Source organism: Caretta caretta, chromosome 3, assembly GCF_965140235.1.
Source record: "Caretta caretta isolate rCarCar2 chromosome 3, rCarCar1.hap1, whole genome shotgun sequence".
Taxonomy (NCBI): Eukaryota; Metazoa; Chordata; order Testudines; family Cheloniidae; genus Caretta; species Caretta caretta.
In genome coordinates this window covers 82,200,153-82,218,726 of record NC_134208.1, presented here as the reverse complement: position 1 = coordinate 82,218,726, position 18,574 = coordinate 82,200,153, and the positions used below count along the sequence as shown (strand labels likewise).

Sequence of the window (18,574 nt, the reverse complement as noted above, 5' to 3'; positions counted from 1 at the left end):
TAACAGATGGATACAGACCGATTGGGGGGGGAATACAAGGCAACAAAGAGACAGTATTGGTTAGCATGGTAGGTACTGTTCTCTGTATACCAGCAACCTAACAGTTGTCAAGTTTTTATAGGCATCACAGCGAAGGAGAGTTATGAGGAGAGAGATTTGAAGGTGAATGATGAAGTTGCTTTGTGGACATTTACAGGGAGCTCTTCCCAAGCCTGTGGGGCAGCCTGGGAGAAATCAGAAAGGGTTTGAAAATTTAACAAGTGGGCAGTGGAGGACAACATCATTGGCTGATTGGAGGCGAGTATCGACATCTCATTAGCAAGAAAAAGTTGATGGGTGGGGTCTCACAGTGAAGGACCTGGAAAATGGAAATAAGCAGCTTACTTTTGATGCAGAAGGGGGAGCCAATGGATGGATTCAAAATGAGGGGAGACATAGTCTATGATGGGCTAGGAGAACTATCTTTGCTGCAGCATTCTGAATGGATATGAGCAGGGCAAGGTTGCATTTGTCAAGACCAGAGAGAAGGATGTAGCAGTAATCAAGACACAAGATGATGAAAGCCTGGATGACAGTTTTTAGCTGCGTGGTTGGATAGGAAAGGCCGTATCTTAGAGATGTTGTGTAGCAAGAATCTGCAAGTTTCAGATGTAGCCTTGGTGTGAGGTCCTACAGAAAGGTTCAAGTTGAAGATTGTGCCCAGGTTACAGGCCTGAGCGACGGGCAGGATTGTGGTGTTGTACACAGTTATCAAAAAGGAGTTTAGGAGCTCTGTTTTGGCTATGTTTAGCTTGAACTGGCAGCTAGACATCCAGGAGGAGATGTCCAAGAGACAGGTTTATTTTAGTTTGAACAGAAGGACACAGGTATGGAGTAGAGAACAGCTCCAAGGACATTAGAATTAGACTGATTTCTAGGAGCACGAGGCACTACTTCAGGAGGAATATCTTTAGAAGGTAAACAGCCAAGTAAAAATGGGGTCGCTTAATAATGATCAAGGCTATTAATGGTGTGATTCTGCAAACATTTAAGCATGTACTTAACTTTACTACCAGAAGTAGTCCCATTGAAATCAGTGGGGTTGCTTGCAGTAATAAAGTTAAGCATGTGCACAAGTGTTTGCAGGATTAGGTCCTTATTTTCACTGTTGTAAGCTTTACTTACATAGGAAAGTGTTGGGCCATCTGAGGGACCTTTTTAATATTTGATGAGCACCAGCAATGTGGTGAATACTGTACAGAACAGAGAATATGTGGGTCCTGCCCCAAGGAGTTGATTTAACTACCTTTTTTTTATGATGTAAAGTGACACAGTCTACTCTTGTTTAATGTAAGATGCATAGGGTCTTAACTTGTTTTTTTGGGGGGAGCTATAGGGAGGTGCTCCCAAGCATTATGGAACTCTGGCTTCCCCTGGGAGATAAGAGAATGGAGAACATGACAGCCATTGCATGGAGAAGTTTGTGGCCTTCTTTGCAACAGTACTACAGAATGGCCCATGGGTACCCCTTGTGCTTACTAGAAGACCAGGGAACCTAAAATTACAAGGCATTCTCACATTTATTTAAGATGTTGGTAATTTTCAGAGAGACGAGATAGGTGAGTTATTGGACCAACTTCTATTGGTGAGAGAGACAAGCTTTGGAGCCACAGAGAGATCTGGGAAGGGTATTCCTAGTGTCACTGCAAAATGCAAGGTGGAACAGATTGTTTAGCATAAGTAGTTAGCTCATACTTTAAGGGATGGTTCAAGGTAGAGTGGCCTGTTAACATCTCTGCAGTCATAGGACAAAAAGAGGGGATTAGTGGGTTATGAATTGTTATAATAAGCATTTAAATTTAAATTCATTTTTCTGCTAGATACTACAAATTATGGACTGAATAGAGCCATTGGATTTATGGCTTATTACAACAATCTGTAACCCACTAACCCCCCTTTTGGTCCTAAAACTATCCCCTCTAACCTTCCGCTCTTTTCAGAAGCCTGAGGGGGTGAAAAATGGAGTCTGTAGTGTGCCCAAAAAGTTAATAAATCTGGGCTTTGGTGCATGGACCACATTTGTGTGTTAACCGTTTCAACAGCTTAATAGATGACATGAATGGAAAAGGATCAATATAGATTCTTCTGGTACCATGCAAGAGAGAGCCCTTATGGCAGAGAAACAATGGTGAGATGGAGCTGATTATGCTGGCATTAGCTTTTTGAAGGCGGCAGGCTAAGGGAACAGTGGCATTGTAATGGAGTTGGGGGAACTCAAATGGGCAAAGTATTGTGAGCTGTGTTATATAAATTAAAAATAGTAAGCCTTTTTTGCACTGTCAGGAGGTGCCATCACAGTATATAATGTTAATGCTAAACAGTATTTAACAAATGTAGGTTGATATAGTCTGGCAACATTAGGACATTACACAAATAGAATGGGTATCAATAAAAATCACCAGGAGGGATTGGGTAAGTTTGGTAATTGTTTTTAAATTTATTTTTTCTCCTCTATTGCTTTGAGAGGACTTAATGATGCACTAGTTCACTGACCAAGCAGTGTTAAAAGTCCTCAAAAAAGATACATTTTAATTAAATGTTCACAGTCTACCTGAAAACTGGTGTATTGAAGTGCAAAGAAAACAAACCGTGGGGAGGGGGAAGTCTCTGATCCACTATTTATAGAAATCTTACCCATTAATTGACTAAAAATTTTTACTTATTACAATGTTGGTTTTTTAAAGCTGATTATGTCTCTTTATAATGGCATGTTGATGAGTTAAAAATAAATGTAAACAAAACTGCAGCGGAACTGCTACTTAAAAAGTCATTGCAAGAGTTTTAGTACAATATTCTGCACATTGGGTGGAAAGTAAATATATTGCTAATAAATGTGAAGCCCCAGAAACTCATAAAGTGGTAATCTCTCAAGTATTATTGATTAAATAGGAATTTTGTATTCTATTTTATGAACACATAATGAGAAACCGAAACATAACAAAAATAGAGATGTATGCTCTCTACCCTCTATCTCTGTATCCATCTTGCATACTTTGAGTTGGTTCCACATCTTAGTCCTAAACTGATGGCCACAGGTGATTTCTTTTACTAAATTTTAATGCTCTAGGACCTGATCCTTCATTTCTGATACACCCAAAACTTCCACTGATGGAGGAGAAAATATGGCAATTAGTAGACTTCAAATACCTTGCATTTTCTCAACTTTCACCTTCACCAGAAATTGTGTCATGGGAATTCTTTTCTATCCTTTATGTGACTTATATGCTACACGTGTCTTATTTTATCGCCGCAGAAAAGTGGTTCTAGCATGAAAATAACAGTGCTCCTACTTGTTCTGGCTGACACACTTCATCTTCTCCAATGCTTTTTCAAAGCTTCAAAAAAAAAAAAAGCTGTAAAGTTGATGACCGTTAATTTTCCTTAGTTGCCTTATGTCTTTTGAAAATATTAATGAACTTTAAATAGAGTTCTGCAGCTGCACACTTACACCTCACAAGCACTTGCTCTGTAATACTATAGCAACAACTAATGGACGGGGCTGGAAGTCAAATTACTGCTATGCATTTATAGATTAAAGCCTTGCCAAAACTAAGAATTGCTCCAGCAGCTTATAAAGAGAACTGTGGCCTCTTGGAATCTTTTCCTTTCCTTTTTTATTTTCCCCCACAAGACCTGTCTGCCCTGGGCTCAAAATCCAGTTCAGGCTGACTCTGGTAATCAAACAGTATATTTTGAACAGGAAACCTCCCTTAAGTAGTTTGCACAGTCATGTTGTCTGACTTTCTGCCAATTTCTTTGGTACTTGCTTACTTTGAAAAATTTTGTATTTTTTTAATTTGTTTTTTTTATTCCTCCCCTGAGCTCTATAGGTGCAATGATCTGTGCTTGCACACCCCTAACATGCTTTTTTGTTTGTAGTGTCCCATACAAAGGCGTGCTTTAGAAACAGTGCTCCTGTGTCACAGCACTTCCCTAGAAGTTCAGTTCTGTGTGAATGGGATGGAGAATGTAACTATCCCCATCCTCTGCTAACAAACAAACCCTCTCTTTCCCCCCTTCCCCTTCTGTTGGTGTGTTCCTGCCCACTCTGTCTACCTTGGCTTAGAAACATCTTTTATTTGAAAGAACTATAAAAGGTCTCTCTGTAGGTGCTGCTCAATACCATAGGTGTTCCTGGCTTCTAAAATACATTTCAGGTTAGAGGTCCTGAAAATGAGTGGAATGCAGTCTTGTGGCATTATTTTAAGTCTGTGATGGCTTGGAGTTAAATGCTAGTGCGTGCACATTAGTGCTGCTTCAGAATTTTAGAGGAAGAAACCATCTTGTTTGTAGCTCTGAAGATTGTAATACTGTAGTCATAGCATTTTAATTTTAATGGGGATTCATGTTTCTGCTCAGCAAGTGATTTCTCTGGTGGGGATTCTGTCTGCAGAGCTAGCCTCAGAAGTACTGTGATGGGAACAAAGTGACATGAATACTTCCTCATAAAAGGATCCAGCAAAGGACATGCGCTGGAAGCAGTTGTTGAAGAACACTTATTTCTCTTAAGCATGTGAATTTATTTCATACTCTCTGAAGTAAGGAGACCAAAGGGAAAAGGTAGCAGAGGTATACCAAGAAGTTTATTTTATGTATTAGTTGGTATCTGTATTTGTATAGTAAATTAAAAATGGCTCTTTAAGAGCCAGGTGTCATGCAATATGTTCCCTGTGTAGTAGTGTAATTCTTAAAGGAAGTCTGCACTTAACTTTGACTGGTGGGCTAAATAAAATATTTTTCCATGAATTGCCTTTGCAGGCCTTTTTATTGTAGGACTCATGTGCCATGACTGCACGCCACAGAACTTCTACTAGTTAAAAACCCTGAGCAGTAAAAACATGTGCATTAATAATGGATCCCTATTTTTTAAAAGTCCTGCTCTGTATCCATCCTTTGTTCTCATTTTCTACCATCAAAAAGCAGTCATGGAGCCACTTTCTTGTTCTTTCTCCCTTCCTCACTAATGTTAGGAATTTTTAAATAACTAAACTCAAAAGAATATCAACTTTAAAAAAAATCACACTTCTGTCTGAATTTTTAACCTACAAGATGTGTCTTGAATGCAGTGTTGTTGGAGTTGTGTTGGTCCAAGATCCCAGACTTGAAGAGTTCTGTGTAAGCTCAAAAGTTTGTCTCTTTCACCAACAGAAGTTGAACCAATAAAAGATATTCTCTCTCACATTTTGTATCTCTAAACTTGTCTTAGCTTTTGGGCTAACTAGCCAGCAGATGGTGCTGAAGCACTAGACTGTTTATATATATTTTCGGCTGTTACAAAAGTGTTCTGGTATATCTAGAAATGATGTTGTCGTCTTCTTCAATCCTTCCTCTTTAAGGCCCCCGTCCTGGAAAGTCTTAAACACACGTTTGATTGTATGCACTGTGAACAATCCCATTGAATTCAGAGGGGACTACTCAATGTCTGAAGTTAAGCACATGCATAAATATTTGCAGGATCAGGGCCTAAGAGAACAGTTTTACTTTGTCATGTTTCCAAAAATACTAATTTCTAAGGTCTTTGAAGGTATAAGAGAATTGAGCATGATGTGCCAAATCCAAGAGAAAATTCTACTGAGTACTAAAGCACTTGTCATATTTCATTAAGAGAGACATTTAACAAGATGGTCGTCTTTAGATTTCTGTACAAAAAGATTTGTAGAAAAGTTTTATGAAGTAAATATTTGGGAAAGGTTTAAAACACAATATTTTTTCTTGACCAGGCCTGTAATTTATTGCAAAAGGCCAGCTTTTATGACATAGTAAATTTTATCTACATTTTTTACTTCAAGGTAGAAAGTGAACACTTAAAGGGTGCAGTCTGTTTTCTTGTAACTTATATTAGTTTTAATGGTATTGCTCGTAAACCTTAAATCCCAGTTTCCCTATACTTTTTCCTTCTATTTTATTCTGACTAGTTTTATAGTAATGGGGTTAAAAATGGCACAAATCCTGCTTGGCCATGCCTCACTCAACCTACCTGCCAACATGCCTTTGTTCTGCTGCTTGTTTACAACTACTCACTTAGGCTGTAAGCCTGGAGGCGGGATAGGGAGTCATGTCCAGAGTTAATATGATATTCTGTAAGATTGAGTATAAAACTTGGAGTTAGAAACTGTTGAGTTCTAGTTCCGACTCTGCCAGTGACTAAGCCAAGTCAATCATCTCTCCTTGTACAGGGCTTTGAGCATGCTTAACGCTGACTAAAAAGGTGGGGAATAACTGGCAATTTTGAAGTTGGGAACTGGAAGTATATTTTCTGTTTTTATATATATATATATATATATATATATATATATATATATATAATTCTAAATGTAAAACTCGTGTGCATTTAATATACTCTTCACCCTCTTTCCCCCCCCCCCCCCTTATTTTTTAGGCATTTTCCAATTGGATTGCTATTTGACCTTCATGCATCAAATACAGCTCTTCCTTGGAACATCACAGTACATTTCAAGGTACGATTAAAATACGTTCTTTCTCTGGTTAAAAATAAATCAGCTTAGTAAGAACTGCATGAAACTTTGAAACCAGAAGGTTTCATAATTATACTTACACCTATTGCTCAAGTATATACTTTTTTTTTTTTTTTTTTTTTTGGAAGGGGAAAGTTTGTGCTTTAGTACAACTTTTCAGAACTTTCTGGAAATTCAGAGCTGGCTTTTTCTGTCCAACAAGTATGCATATGTGTTTAAATGACCTGTCTTGGAAAATGACTCTCTGTTTTAATCTAGAAAATGAACTGTTCGCTTCAGAATAAATTGTTTGAATGTATGCTAGTGCAGTTGGGTAGAGGAGAAGGCAAGAATTCTCTACAGTTGTCTTTTGATGCATTGTAACTTGAGAAGGAAAGTCACAGTTAGAATGCTTGTTACTTCGGAAATATTTGGAGGGGCATAGGCTTATACAAATCTTTGAAAAATCAGATGACTGTTTGTTATATTGAAAGCACACTTGGTCTGGGTCCCCTTCAAGGACTTAAGTGAAATGAGTTTGGTAGCCTTGCAACAGTTTAGTCACTGGGGGGAAAACAGTGCACTGATTACACATCGTAAAACTGTCAAATATAATTTAGTAGTGTTACTGATCTTTGCTCAGGAGAGTAGTTGCACTGAATTAGCATTGAACTTGAATTATGTTACACCCAGTAGTCATACACAGTACTTTCAAATATGAATTGAAGTCAAAATCACAAAAGAATCTTCCATGCCATATTAGCAATTTTCATCATTTTAAAATAAAAAACAAAACTCACTCTTTTTCTATTGCAAAGATGCAAAAGAGTTAACATGATGAACAAAATATTTTGTTGCTAGGAAAAACTGGCTTGTTGACTCTGTGTGTGTGTGTGTGTGTGTGTGTGTGTTTTGTGATTGTGAAATGGAAAACAAAATTAGGAAGTATTTACTTAGGTTGTTCTGAATGCCCTCACTAATTGAGCTGAGGGACATTCGAACAACATAATTTTTAAAAAGTTTAGGAAGTCTTGCTAACAGGAACACTGCAGATGAATCATTGGTACTTGTGACATGCATTTTGGAGAACCTATAGCTGTGTGGAAGTCTGCTGGGAAGATTTTAAACAAATTCATTACTTTTGGAATTGTGTGCACCTATTTTGTCTGAATCCTCTGCCTTAACGTTACACTAATAGTTGTTTCACATTACATTTCCTTTTAGTTACTATTTTTTATTAAACATAAAAGTAGCTTGTTAGAAAATAATTGAAAATACAAGTATTTAAGAAAAGGTGTAAGCTATACAAGATAAAAGAATGTAGACTAGTTGAGGCAATATGGGTTATGATTCCTAGAGGAAATAGGTAAGGAAACAAGACAATCCGATATTTGAATAAGATAAAATAAGATTCATGCTATACACTTCTTTCTACAGAAATTTCCTTTTAAAAAAATATGGAAGTGTCCAGGAATGCCTATTCTGATTCTTTTAGGAAGTGTGCCCTCTAATTGAGTTCCTTACAGCGTGCACCTCTAAGCATCATCTTTAAAATGAGTTTTTAAAGATAGGCATGTTGCAGAGAAGCCACCAGAACTCTTGAGCTCCTTTTGGAAATACCTGAAAGATAGGTGGCATTGACAAAGCCTTCTTGAAAATGTCCAAATGATACTGTAGACCCTGTTCAATTTCTTAGATTGTGCCATGTAATCATTGTACATTCTAAGAAAAGTAGTGCTTACTGGCCCGTTTCCTGTATTAACCACATCATGAGTACAAACATTCTAAGAATCTAAATGGTGTCTTGACATTTTTGACATCATAACACACTATCACAGATGGGATAAGAGAGAGGGACTTGCCATTTTTTTGCTGTTTTCATTCATGCCTAACACAAGCAATCGGCTACCAATTTTGTGAGCTCTTACACATGCCGTACATTATGGGGCATGGAGCCTTGGAACCTACATAATTTGATTTGAATGTGTGATTTAAATAATTCTTCACTGGGAGAGTGGGAAAACACACACAATTTTGGGGGGGGGAATAACGTGGGTGGAAGGGAAGGTTGAAGAGGAGGGTCATAGGCGCAACAAAAGGGAAATCAGTGGTGGAATCTGCTCAACATCTTAGATGTCCGTATACAAATGCAGGGAGTATGGGGAATGAACTGGAATTATTAGTATATAAAATAAATTATGACTTAATTGGCATCACAAAGACTTGGTGGGATAAGTCTCATGACTGGAATATTGGTGTAGAGGGTTATAGCTTGTTCAGGAAAGATAGGAGGGGAAAAAGGGAGGAAATGTTGCACTATATGTCAAGAATATATACATTTGTTCTGAGGTCCAGAAGGAGATGAGAGGCAGACCAGGTGAAAGTCTCTGGATAAAGATATTTGGAGAAAAAAATAGGGGCAACATCATGGTAAGGGTGCATACTATAGACCACCAAATCAGGGAGAGGAGGTGTATTAGGCATTTCTAGAAGAAACAACAGAAGTATCCAAAACACAAGATAGAAACGGGACGCTTTAACTATGCAGACATCTGTTGGACAAGTAATTTGGCAAAATAATTCAATAATTTCTTCCAGTATCTTTCTGGGTATTTAACTATATATATTTAGCTGCAATTTTAATCACAATTCCTCCTTCACTTGCCAAGATGAGAATTCAGAATTACTCTCCATGTTTCCTTTTGCTGTTGCAGGGAAAGTGCAGAACCTTGAACTTGGGTCTTGGAAGGTAAATGAATGAAAGTAATTTTGATCAGTTACTAAGATGCATTTAAATGAATACACATAATGGTCGGTTACTTAATTTGAGCGGTAGAACAGTTTAATACTATATATAAGCGTTACTGGCTATGCAGATCTCAAAATTGTCTGTGTGCTTTAAGGGGCTCATACTCAAAAGCTCCTCTTTTGTGTAAATGCAAATTTCATACCTAGGCCCTGTACCTACAAACAATTGCGTACATGTTTAAAGCATGTGCTTAAATGTTTGCAATATCAGAGCCCTACATAAGAACGGCCATACTGGGTTAGACCAATGGTCCATCTAGTCTAGTATCCGGTCTTCCGATAGTGGCCAGTGCCAGATGCTTCAGAGGGAATGAACAGAAAAGGTAATCCACTGAGTAATCCATCCTCTGTCATCCATTCCCAGCTTCTGGCAAACAGAGGGTAGGGGCCCCGTCCATGACCTTCCTGGCCATTGATGAGCGCCAGTCTCCATGAATTTATCTAGTTCTTTTTTGAACCCTATTATAGTCTTGGCCTTCACAACATCCTCAGGCAAAGAGTTCCACAGGTTGACTGTGCGTTGTGTGAAGAAATACTTCCTTTCGTTTATTTTAAACCTGCTGCTTATTGATTTCATTTGGTGACCTCCTAGTTCTTGTGCTTTGAGAAGGAGTAAATACCACTTCCTTATTTACTTTCTCCATACCAGTCATGATTTTATAGACCTCTATCATATCCCCCCTTAGTTTTCTCTTTTCTAAGATTAAAAGTACCAGTCCTATTAATCTCTACTCATACAGAAGCTGTTCCATCCTCCTAATAATTTTTATTGCCCTTTTCTGTACCTTTTTCCAATTTCAATGTCTTTTTTTGAGATGGGGTGACCAGACCTGCATGCAGTATTCAAGGTGTGGGAGTACATAGATTTATATAGAGGCAATATGATATTTTCTGTCTCATCATGTATCCCTTTCCTGATAATTCCCAACATTCTGTTAGCTTTTTTAACTGCCACTGCACATTGCGTGGATGTTTTCAGAGAACTACAGTAATTCCTCGCCTGATGTTTTAGTTATGTTCCTGAAAAATGCTACTTTAAGTGAAACAATGTTAAGTGACAGGTTTCGGAGGAACAGCCGTGTTAGTCTGTATTCGCAAAAAGAAAAGGAGTACTTGTGGCACCTTAGAGACTAACCAATTTATTTGAGCATGAGCTTTCGTGAGCTACAGTGAAGTGAGCTGTAGCTCACGAAAGCTCATGCTCAAATAAATTGGTTAGTCTCTAAGGTGCCACAAGTACTCCTTTTCTTAATGTTAAGTGAATCCAATTTCCCCATAAGAATTAATGTAAAGGTGGGGGATTAGGTTCCAGGGAATTTTTTTTCCCAGACAAAAGACTGACGCTCGCTCTCTCAAGATAGCTAGAGCTATAGAGAGATATGCGCACACATACACAGTATAAGTTTTAAGCAATTTAATACTGTACACAGCAATGATGATTGTGAAGTTTGATTGAGGTGGTGGAGTCAGGGTGGAAGAAGGTGGGATATTTCCCAGGGAATGCCTTACTGCTAAATGATGAACTATCCCTCATCTGAGCCCTCAATGGTTAACATGTTGTTAATGTAGCCTCACGCTCTACAAGGCAGCACAAATGGATGGAGGAGACACAGCATGGCAGAAAGAGACAGAGACACACTGTGTGTGAGAGAGAGAGAGAGAGAGACTCACATTTCCCCTTTAAGTTCCCTGACCCCACTCTAAATACACTGCCTTTTTAAGTAGATCATAGAATATCAGGGTTGGAATCAGCAAGTTGAGACAGCAGCTGCTGCCAGCAAGCTCCCTCCATCCTGAGCCCTGTCATGTGGAGATGGGGTACCTGGGGAGGGGGACACCCTGATGTTAGCACCCCTCTTTCTCCCCGCTCTGCACAGCAAGCAGGAGGCTCCCAGGAGCAGCTCCAAGGCAGAGAACAGGAGCAGCACATGGCAGTGGGGGGCGGGACAGCTGAACTGCCCGCAGTTGATAGCAGGGAACTTAAGGGAGCTGATAGAGGCTGCCGGTCCACCCTGGTTCCAAGCCCCCACCAGCTAGCTTCAACGGGCCGCTTTTTCTGCAAGCAATGGACAAAGCAGGCGGCTGCCAAACAATGTTATAAGGAAGCATTGTGCAACTTTAAATGAGCCTGTTCTCTAACTGATCAGTAACATAACAATGTTAACTGGGACGAGGTTAAGTGAGGAGTTACTGTATCCACAATGACTCCAAGATCTTTCTTGAGTGGTAACCGTTAATTTAGACCCCATCGTTTTATATGTATAGTTGAGATTATGTTTTCCAGTGTGCATTATTTTTCATTTATCAACGTTGAATTTCATCTTCTGTTTTGTTGTCCAGTTATCCAGTTTTGTGAGATCCCTTTGTAACCTCTTCAAAGTCTGCTTTGGACTTGACCTATCTTGAATAGTTTTGTGTCCTCTGCAAATTTTGCCACCTCACTGGTTACCCCTTTTTCCAGATCATTTATGAATATGTTGAACCATACTGGTCCCAGTACATACCCCTGGGGGACACCGCTATTTACCTCTCTTCATTCTGAAAACGGACCATTTATTCCTATCCTTCATTTCCTATCTTTTAACCAGGTTCTGATCCATGAGAGGACCTTCCCTCTTATCCCATGATGGCTTACTTTGCTTAAGAGCCTTTGGTGAGGGACCTTGTCAATGGCTTTCTGAAAATCTAAGTTTGCTTTATCCACTGGATCCCCCTTGTCCACATGCTTGTTGACTCCCTCAACAGCCCTAGGCTGTAATTGAAACAGTAGAGGAAAATAGCTTCCTGTAAAGAGATGTGAGTGTGTATATGTGGATTGTATTATTTTGAGAGAACTCTACTACCAGATTAAAATAAATCTTTAGCTTCATTGGTAAGTTCAAAGATTGTATGTATTAGAAATATGGGTTCAATAAAATTTCACAGAAGCAATAATTTGATAGGGAATGAATGGTCTTGCAGTCTGTTATTCATTTCACTCTAGTTGTGTTATGGATGACTTAGTGGATCAACTGTTTTTTTTTTTTCCTTAGACTGTGTTATCAGTGTGATTTTGTAATAAGTAATTTTTCAGTCTCTGTGAGGACTGTTCACATGTTAACAGGTGTTATGTAAAATAGAATTGACAGCTATATTTAGGTGGAACAGAGTATGAAACCAGACTGGGTGAAACTTGTTAGCTGATATGTTTCTGGAACGACTTCATAGAAATAGTAACTCAGTGTTGCTGGTTGTAAGGAAGACACAGTACTGTTTTTTGGCTATATATTGTAAACTATGTACGGTAATTTCATTGGTGTAAATAAAACTTGGAGATGTCTGTTACAGTAAAGATACTGAATGCCAAGAGAAGCCAAACAACTAAACAAAAAACCTTACATTCTGAATTGAAATGTTTCTTGGAACTACTACTTACTGCTCCAGCAACTTTCAGAATTGTATAATCAGAGGCTGACTGACAATTTGGTTACAATTGCCCTAGTTATCTTTATAAAAACAAACACAAAAAACACAACTTACTTAAAAAAGGTTCTTAACAGGGATTAAAAAATCAATATAAGTATGTCCTGAATAGCCAAGTCAGTGAAGACATGCAAAATATTTTTTTTAAATTTCTGTGACTTGATTTTCACCTGTGTGGACCCTAGCGTATGGTGTTTCTCAATGTCATTTGGGCAGGTGATGCCAAATGACATTGAGACTAGAGTATGGGGGACAGTGCCTTTTCCTGAGGTATCGCTGGTCTCCACTGCCTCTTGCAGAAGCTGTAAGTATCTTTATCGAAGTCACCATTATTTTTACAGTCTTTTTTGTTTTTCAGCATTTTTATTTGTGATTTCCACCCTCTGCTCAGAATACTCTGTGGATGAGCCAGTTAATTCAGAATCATGCAACCACACTTTCTTCTTCTCTTCCTCTTTCCCTAAAAAAGAAAATAGAGGAAGTGTCTAGAATGTGGGAATCCTTTCCAGTCCTCTGTTGCAGGACTCATGTGCCTGCTGTGTACCCCTGCCAGCCATGCTGTGGGAGATATTGAGGTAGTTATCTACACAGATTGTTGCTGTCCCCAAGGCCTCTTTTTCGAGCTGCAGGAAAAACCTTGAAGACAGGGACCATTGCCTGATTTAACAGGGTTTAGGCATCTTCCTTCCCCTTCTTTCCCGGGGTCCTTATAGATTCACTCCTAGGAAGTTACCTACAAAAGTTGTGCCCTGGGCAGTACAGGGCTCCTTGCCCTCTTTGGTGGTCTCCTGGGACCTTTTTGAAAGACTGACACTCAGATGTGATTTTGTCCTCTTAGACTTCCTCCCAGATGAAATTCAGGGTAAACTGGACTCTGGCATAAAATGTAACTCTGTGCTTCGTTCCACATGTCTATAGAAGGTCTAAATGGGTATGCCCAAAGACTGAAATTACTTGTCCCATCGTGTTCAGACCCTTAAATCTCACTGGTTGAGGGCCAAGTTGGAGATTCCTGTTTTTCATGAAGGTAGGTAAATCCAAAAAAGACCATGGCAGTGCAACATTTTGTTAAGATGCTGGAGATGGTATGTGTCTCCTCTAATGCCTCTGTCCTCTTTTCCAGGACAGAATTCTTCTGTCAACCTAGCTGTGTCTATACCGTGGGTTGGATCAGTTAAATTACAGTGCTCAGGAGTGTGAATGTTTCACCCCCCTGAGTGACATAGCTAGTTCAATCTAAAGTTTAAGTGTAGACCAGAGTTTAGGTATGTTGGGGGGGGGGGGAAGGTGGGAGAGGAGAGGCTTTCAGGAGGATTTTTTCTCAAGTCCAGGCTTATAGCTCTGCATAAGCTTTTGAAGATATTCTAGACTCTGTTCTGGAGCAGGTTTCCAAAAAGAAAATTTTGTTCTTCTTTGAGTGCTTGTTCATGTCCATTGCAATCAGGTGTGCGTGCGCTGCATGCATGCCAGCCGGAAGATTTTTCCTTCAGCAGCGTCCATAGGGTCGGTGTGGGAACCTTCATGGCACCTAATATAGGGCCCTGCTGACCCGCCACCCCCTTAGTTCCTTCTTACTGCCGGTGACAGCTAGCTGGAACAGCTATCACTCTTGCATTGCAAGTGCTTTCGACAGTGTCCTCTTCAGTTTTCATAGTTTAAAATAGTGAATTCGTTAGTCATAAGTTAGTTGTTGTAGTTTTTAGGATTTCTTGAGGGTTTCCCCTGCTTCTGGAGTATGCCCCGGTCCCCAGGATTCCAACTATGCGAGGACTGTGGCAAGTTTATGCCAAAGATTGACCCACACTCTTCCTGTCTATGGTGCCTCGGGGAGAGCCATCAGAAGGACACGTGCAGAATCTGCAGGGGATTTCGTCCTAAGATCCTTAAAGACTGGGATCAAAGGCTGAAAATCCTGTGAATGGAAGTGATACTCCGACTGCAATCTGACTTGGGGTTGGCAGAACCCACACCGAGCACTTCCTCGTCGATCCGCAGTGCTCCAGCGCTGATGGTGTGCGAGCCGACGCTGAGGAAGGACTCTAAAGACTCCCGACACCACCATGGCTCCACCCATAAGCAACCTTCTCTGTCCAGCACCGTTCTCAGTCCCTGGTGCCACAGAAAAGAAAAGGCTGGATAGGGGTCGCTCTCCCCTTCCAGAGACCAAGGGACCTGCGGCATCGAAACACATTTCGAGCCAGACCACCTCAACTCTCCAGCCTTCCAGGGTATCATTGACTCCTGCCCCGTCTGGGGTACAGTTGAGTCCGAACCCTCCCTGGATTGCCACGGTGGTCACCTCCAGCTCCCCTCAACGCCAGAGGCATTCAAGGCAGCCAAGGACCTCATTTGCCTCATGACGTCGTCCTCCCCGCAGAGGAGAGACAAGTCGCTGGTGACCATGTAGCCTCAGTTCCAATCAAGGGGCAAACCAGCGATGATGGCACGCTGATCCCCATCTCCGGCGCACCTCTGCCCGCACGGCCCGCCCACGCAGAGGAGTGCACCGGTCCCTGACTTCTTGGCACTGGTCTCTGACAGTCCATGGTCCTCCTACACAGAGATCATGGAGTTGGAATCCTATTGCTCCGATAGGACCAGGAGCAGGAGGTCCAGATCCTGCTGCGACCACCTGCCCTATCTGGCACCATGGCTTCCACAGTGGCAACCCTTGACACAGTGGTCCTTTTGGACACCCTGGGCGTATCACCAGAGCTAAGGACAGATCCAAGGCTCAAGGTCCAGCTCTGTATCAGGGTCCTTTGTGTCCCTGCAGGCACTGCCGGCAGCAGCACCACTGACACCACTGTTGTCTCCTGCAGCTCCAGCACCGACACCCCTCCCCTCCCCCCCCCCCCCCCACCGACAGCGGCACCACTGACAGCTGCATTCTCAGTGCCACAGGTGTTGACAATATCAGTGCTGCTGGAATCAACAACTTCGGCACCACCTGCTTCGGCACCGATGTTTCTGCTCCCAGTGGCCGCGACACCTGGGGGTTCAGCAGTACCGCGAGACCCACGAGGCGCTGAAGGGAGTGAGCAGGGCCTGCTGCTAGGCCTCTCCTCCTCATCCTCCCCCGATGAAGCTGTGGTGGGGGCGTTGATGGCCCCTGCTCTGGAGGATAACTGGGTCCTCCAACAACTTTTACGTTGCGTTGCCCAGAACCTGGGCATACAGGCGGAGTAGGTGGTGGAGGAATCTGACCCAGTTGTCAATACCTTTGCACCCTCCTGACTCTCTCGTATCACCTAACCCTTATTAAAGATGATTTCAGAGATGACAAAAACCTTATGGCAGACCCCTGCATCTCTGGCCCCTATGGCCAAGAGGAATGAGAGGTGGTACTTAGCCCCTTCTTAGGGGTATGAACATTTATGCAACCCCGACTCTCTGGTGGTTGATGCAGCCAATCAGCGAGAGCGCCAGGGCTATCGGGGCCCTTCCCCTAAGAATAGGGATGCCAAAAGACTAGACCTTTTCGGCAGGAAGGTCTATTCCACTGGGGGACTACAGCTCCACATTTCAAATCAATAGGCCATCGTGAGCAGATACGCACACAACACCTGTGCTGCAATGGCCAAGTTTGCGGAGCTGCTGCTGCAGGACTCTCGCACACAGATTTCTCGGCATTAGTGGAGGAGGGAACACTGATCTCCTGCGTCCCTACAGGCGGCATTAGACGCCACAGATGCAGCCTCATGTACAATGGCCACAGGGGTTGCAATGAGGAGGAGTTCCTAGTTGCAGGTCTCTGGTCTGCCCCATGAAGTCCAACAAACAATCCAGGACCTCCCCTTCAAGGGTTTGGCCCTTTTTTCCGATAAAATGGATAAAAGTCTCCATTGTCTGAAGGATTCAAGGGCCACCTTCAGATCTTTGGGACTCGGTACCCCCGTCACTCAGTGTAGATGTTTCCGGCTGTAGCCTCCCTCTAGGTTCTACCAAGTTCAGAACTGCCAGGACGCTCCTCATAGGAGGAATAGGAGTGGTAGAAGAAGGCAGCACCCCTTCTCAGCCAGGGCTCGGACCAGCCCAAGCCACCACCCGGCCGTAGACCAGCCTTTTGAGGGTGCAGTGGAGGACGGTATACCAGTTCTGAAACTGGATCCAACCCTACTTACCTTCTCGTCCCAACTATCCCCTTTCTACCGTGCACGGTCCTGTATCACCTCGGACGCTGGGTGCTCCGCATGGTAGAGAGGGGATATTCCATCCAATTCTGTGCCCTCCCACTCTTCCATCTCCCTTCCCCGTCCCTCTTCAGGGACCCATCTCACAAGCAACTCCTTATACAGGAGGTGCCCTCGCTCCTCTCTATCAAGGCAGTGGAAGAGGTTCCTTAGGAGCAATGGGGCAAGGGCTTCTACTCCCGGTATTTCGTAATACGGAAAGCCAAAGCCATCCTGGACCTGCGAGAACTCAACAAGTTCGTCCGAAAACTCAAGTTCTGCATGGTCTCTTTGTCCTCCATTATCCCCCAATTGGATTCAGGAGAGTGATATGCCACCCTCGACTTGAAGGATGCATATTTTCACATAGCAATAATTCCAGCCTACAGAAAATACCTCAGGTTTGTGGTGAACAGCCACTGTCAGTTTACTGTCCTCCCATTCGGCCTGTCGGTGGCATCTCGGGTGTTCACCAAGTGCATGGCAGTCTTGGCGGCGTTCCTGTGCAAGCAGCACGTAGAGGTGTTCCTGTATTTCAACGACTGGCTGATCAAGGGCCGCTTCAGATCTCAAGTGGAGGCACAGGTCGGCCTCATAAGAAGGACGTTCGATGAACTGGGTCTCCTTCTAAATGAGGTGAAATCGATGCTGTCCCCTGTATGGAGAATTGAGTTTATAGGGGCAGTGCTAGACTTGACTTGAGCCAGATCATACTTGTCCAGTGACTGAAACCTGGCTTCTGGGAACATCATACCGGGCCTCAGGAATTGCCTGAAGTTTCTAGGACACATGGCAGCTTGTACCTACATAAAAAGAAAAGGAGTACTTGTGGCACCTTAGAGACTAACCAATTTATTTGAGCATGAGCTTTCGTGAGCTACAGCTCACTTCATCAGATGTAGTTGATAGATTTCCACTCCATACGGCTAAATGCAGTGCCTTGCATAATGACAGGTTTCAGAGGAACAGCCGTGTTAGTCTGTATTCGCAAAAAGAAAAGGAGTACTTGTGGCACCTTAGAGACTAACCAATTTATTTGAGCATGAGCTTTCGTGAGCTACAGCTCACTTAGCATGCCAGAGTCAGGCTTTGCCCCTGTCAGTCATGGCTAGCATCAGTATATCGACCAGTTCAGGAACGCTTTGGACAGTATCATAACCCTGCCTCGCCCGATACTAGACTCCTTCCTGTGGTGGCTTGACCCACAGGTAATATGTGCAGGGGTCCCCTTCACCAGCCCCCAGCCATCCTTCTTATTAGTGACAGATGCGTCAGCTTTGGGATGGGGGACACATGTGGGAGACCTCAGGACACAAGGCCTCTGGACCTTGCTCTGCATATCAGTGTCAAAGAACTGAGAGTGGTGCGCCTAGTGTGCCAGACTTTCAGAGTTTGTATATCAGGGAAATGTGTCTCAATCCTCATGGACAACACCACGGCAATGTTCTGTCTCAACAAACGGGGGTGCATGCTTCTCTCCTCTGTGCCAGGAAGCCCTCAAGCTATGGGACTTCTGTGTAGAGCACTCGGTACACCTGCAGGCATCCTACCTTCCTGGGATACGGAATGAGCTGGCGGACCGTCTCAGCAGGTCTTTTCACGGCCACAAGTGGTCCCTCCGGCCGGACATAGTGAGCT

At 42.5% G+C, this 18,574-nt stretch overlaps 1 protein-coding gene across 9 annotated transcripts in view; it reads left to right on the top strand.

Annotated features, from left to right (window-relative positions):
• Positions 1 to 18,574, top strand: part of ATG5 (autophagy related 5) — a 119,520-nt gene that overhangs the window by 10,782 nt on the left and 90,164 nt on the right. For all 9 annotated transcript variants that reach the window (XM_048844897.2, XM_048844895.2, XM_048844898.2 and 6 more), the window contains one exon: positions 6,419 to 6,497. In XM_048844897.2, coding sequence (XP_048700854.1) covers positions 6,419 to 6,497 — 79 coding nt within the window. The remainder of the gene's footprint in view (positions 1 to 6,418; positions 6,498 to 18,574) is intronic.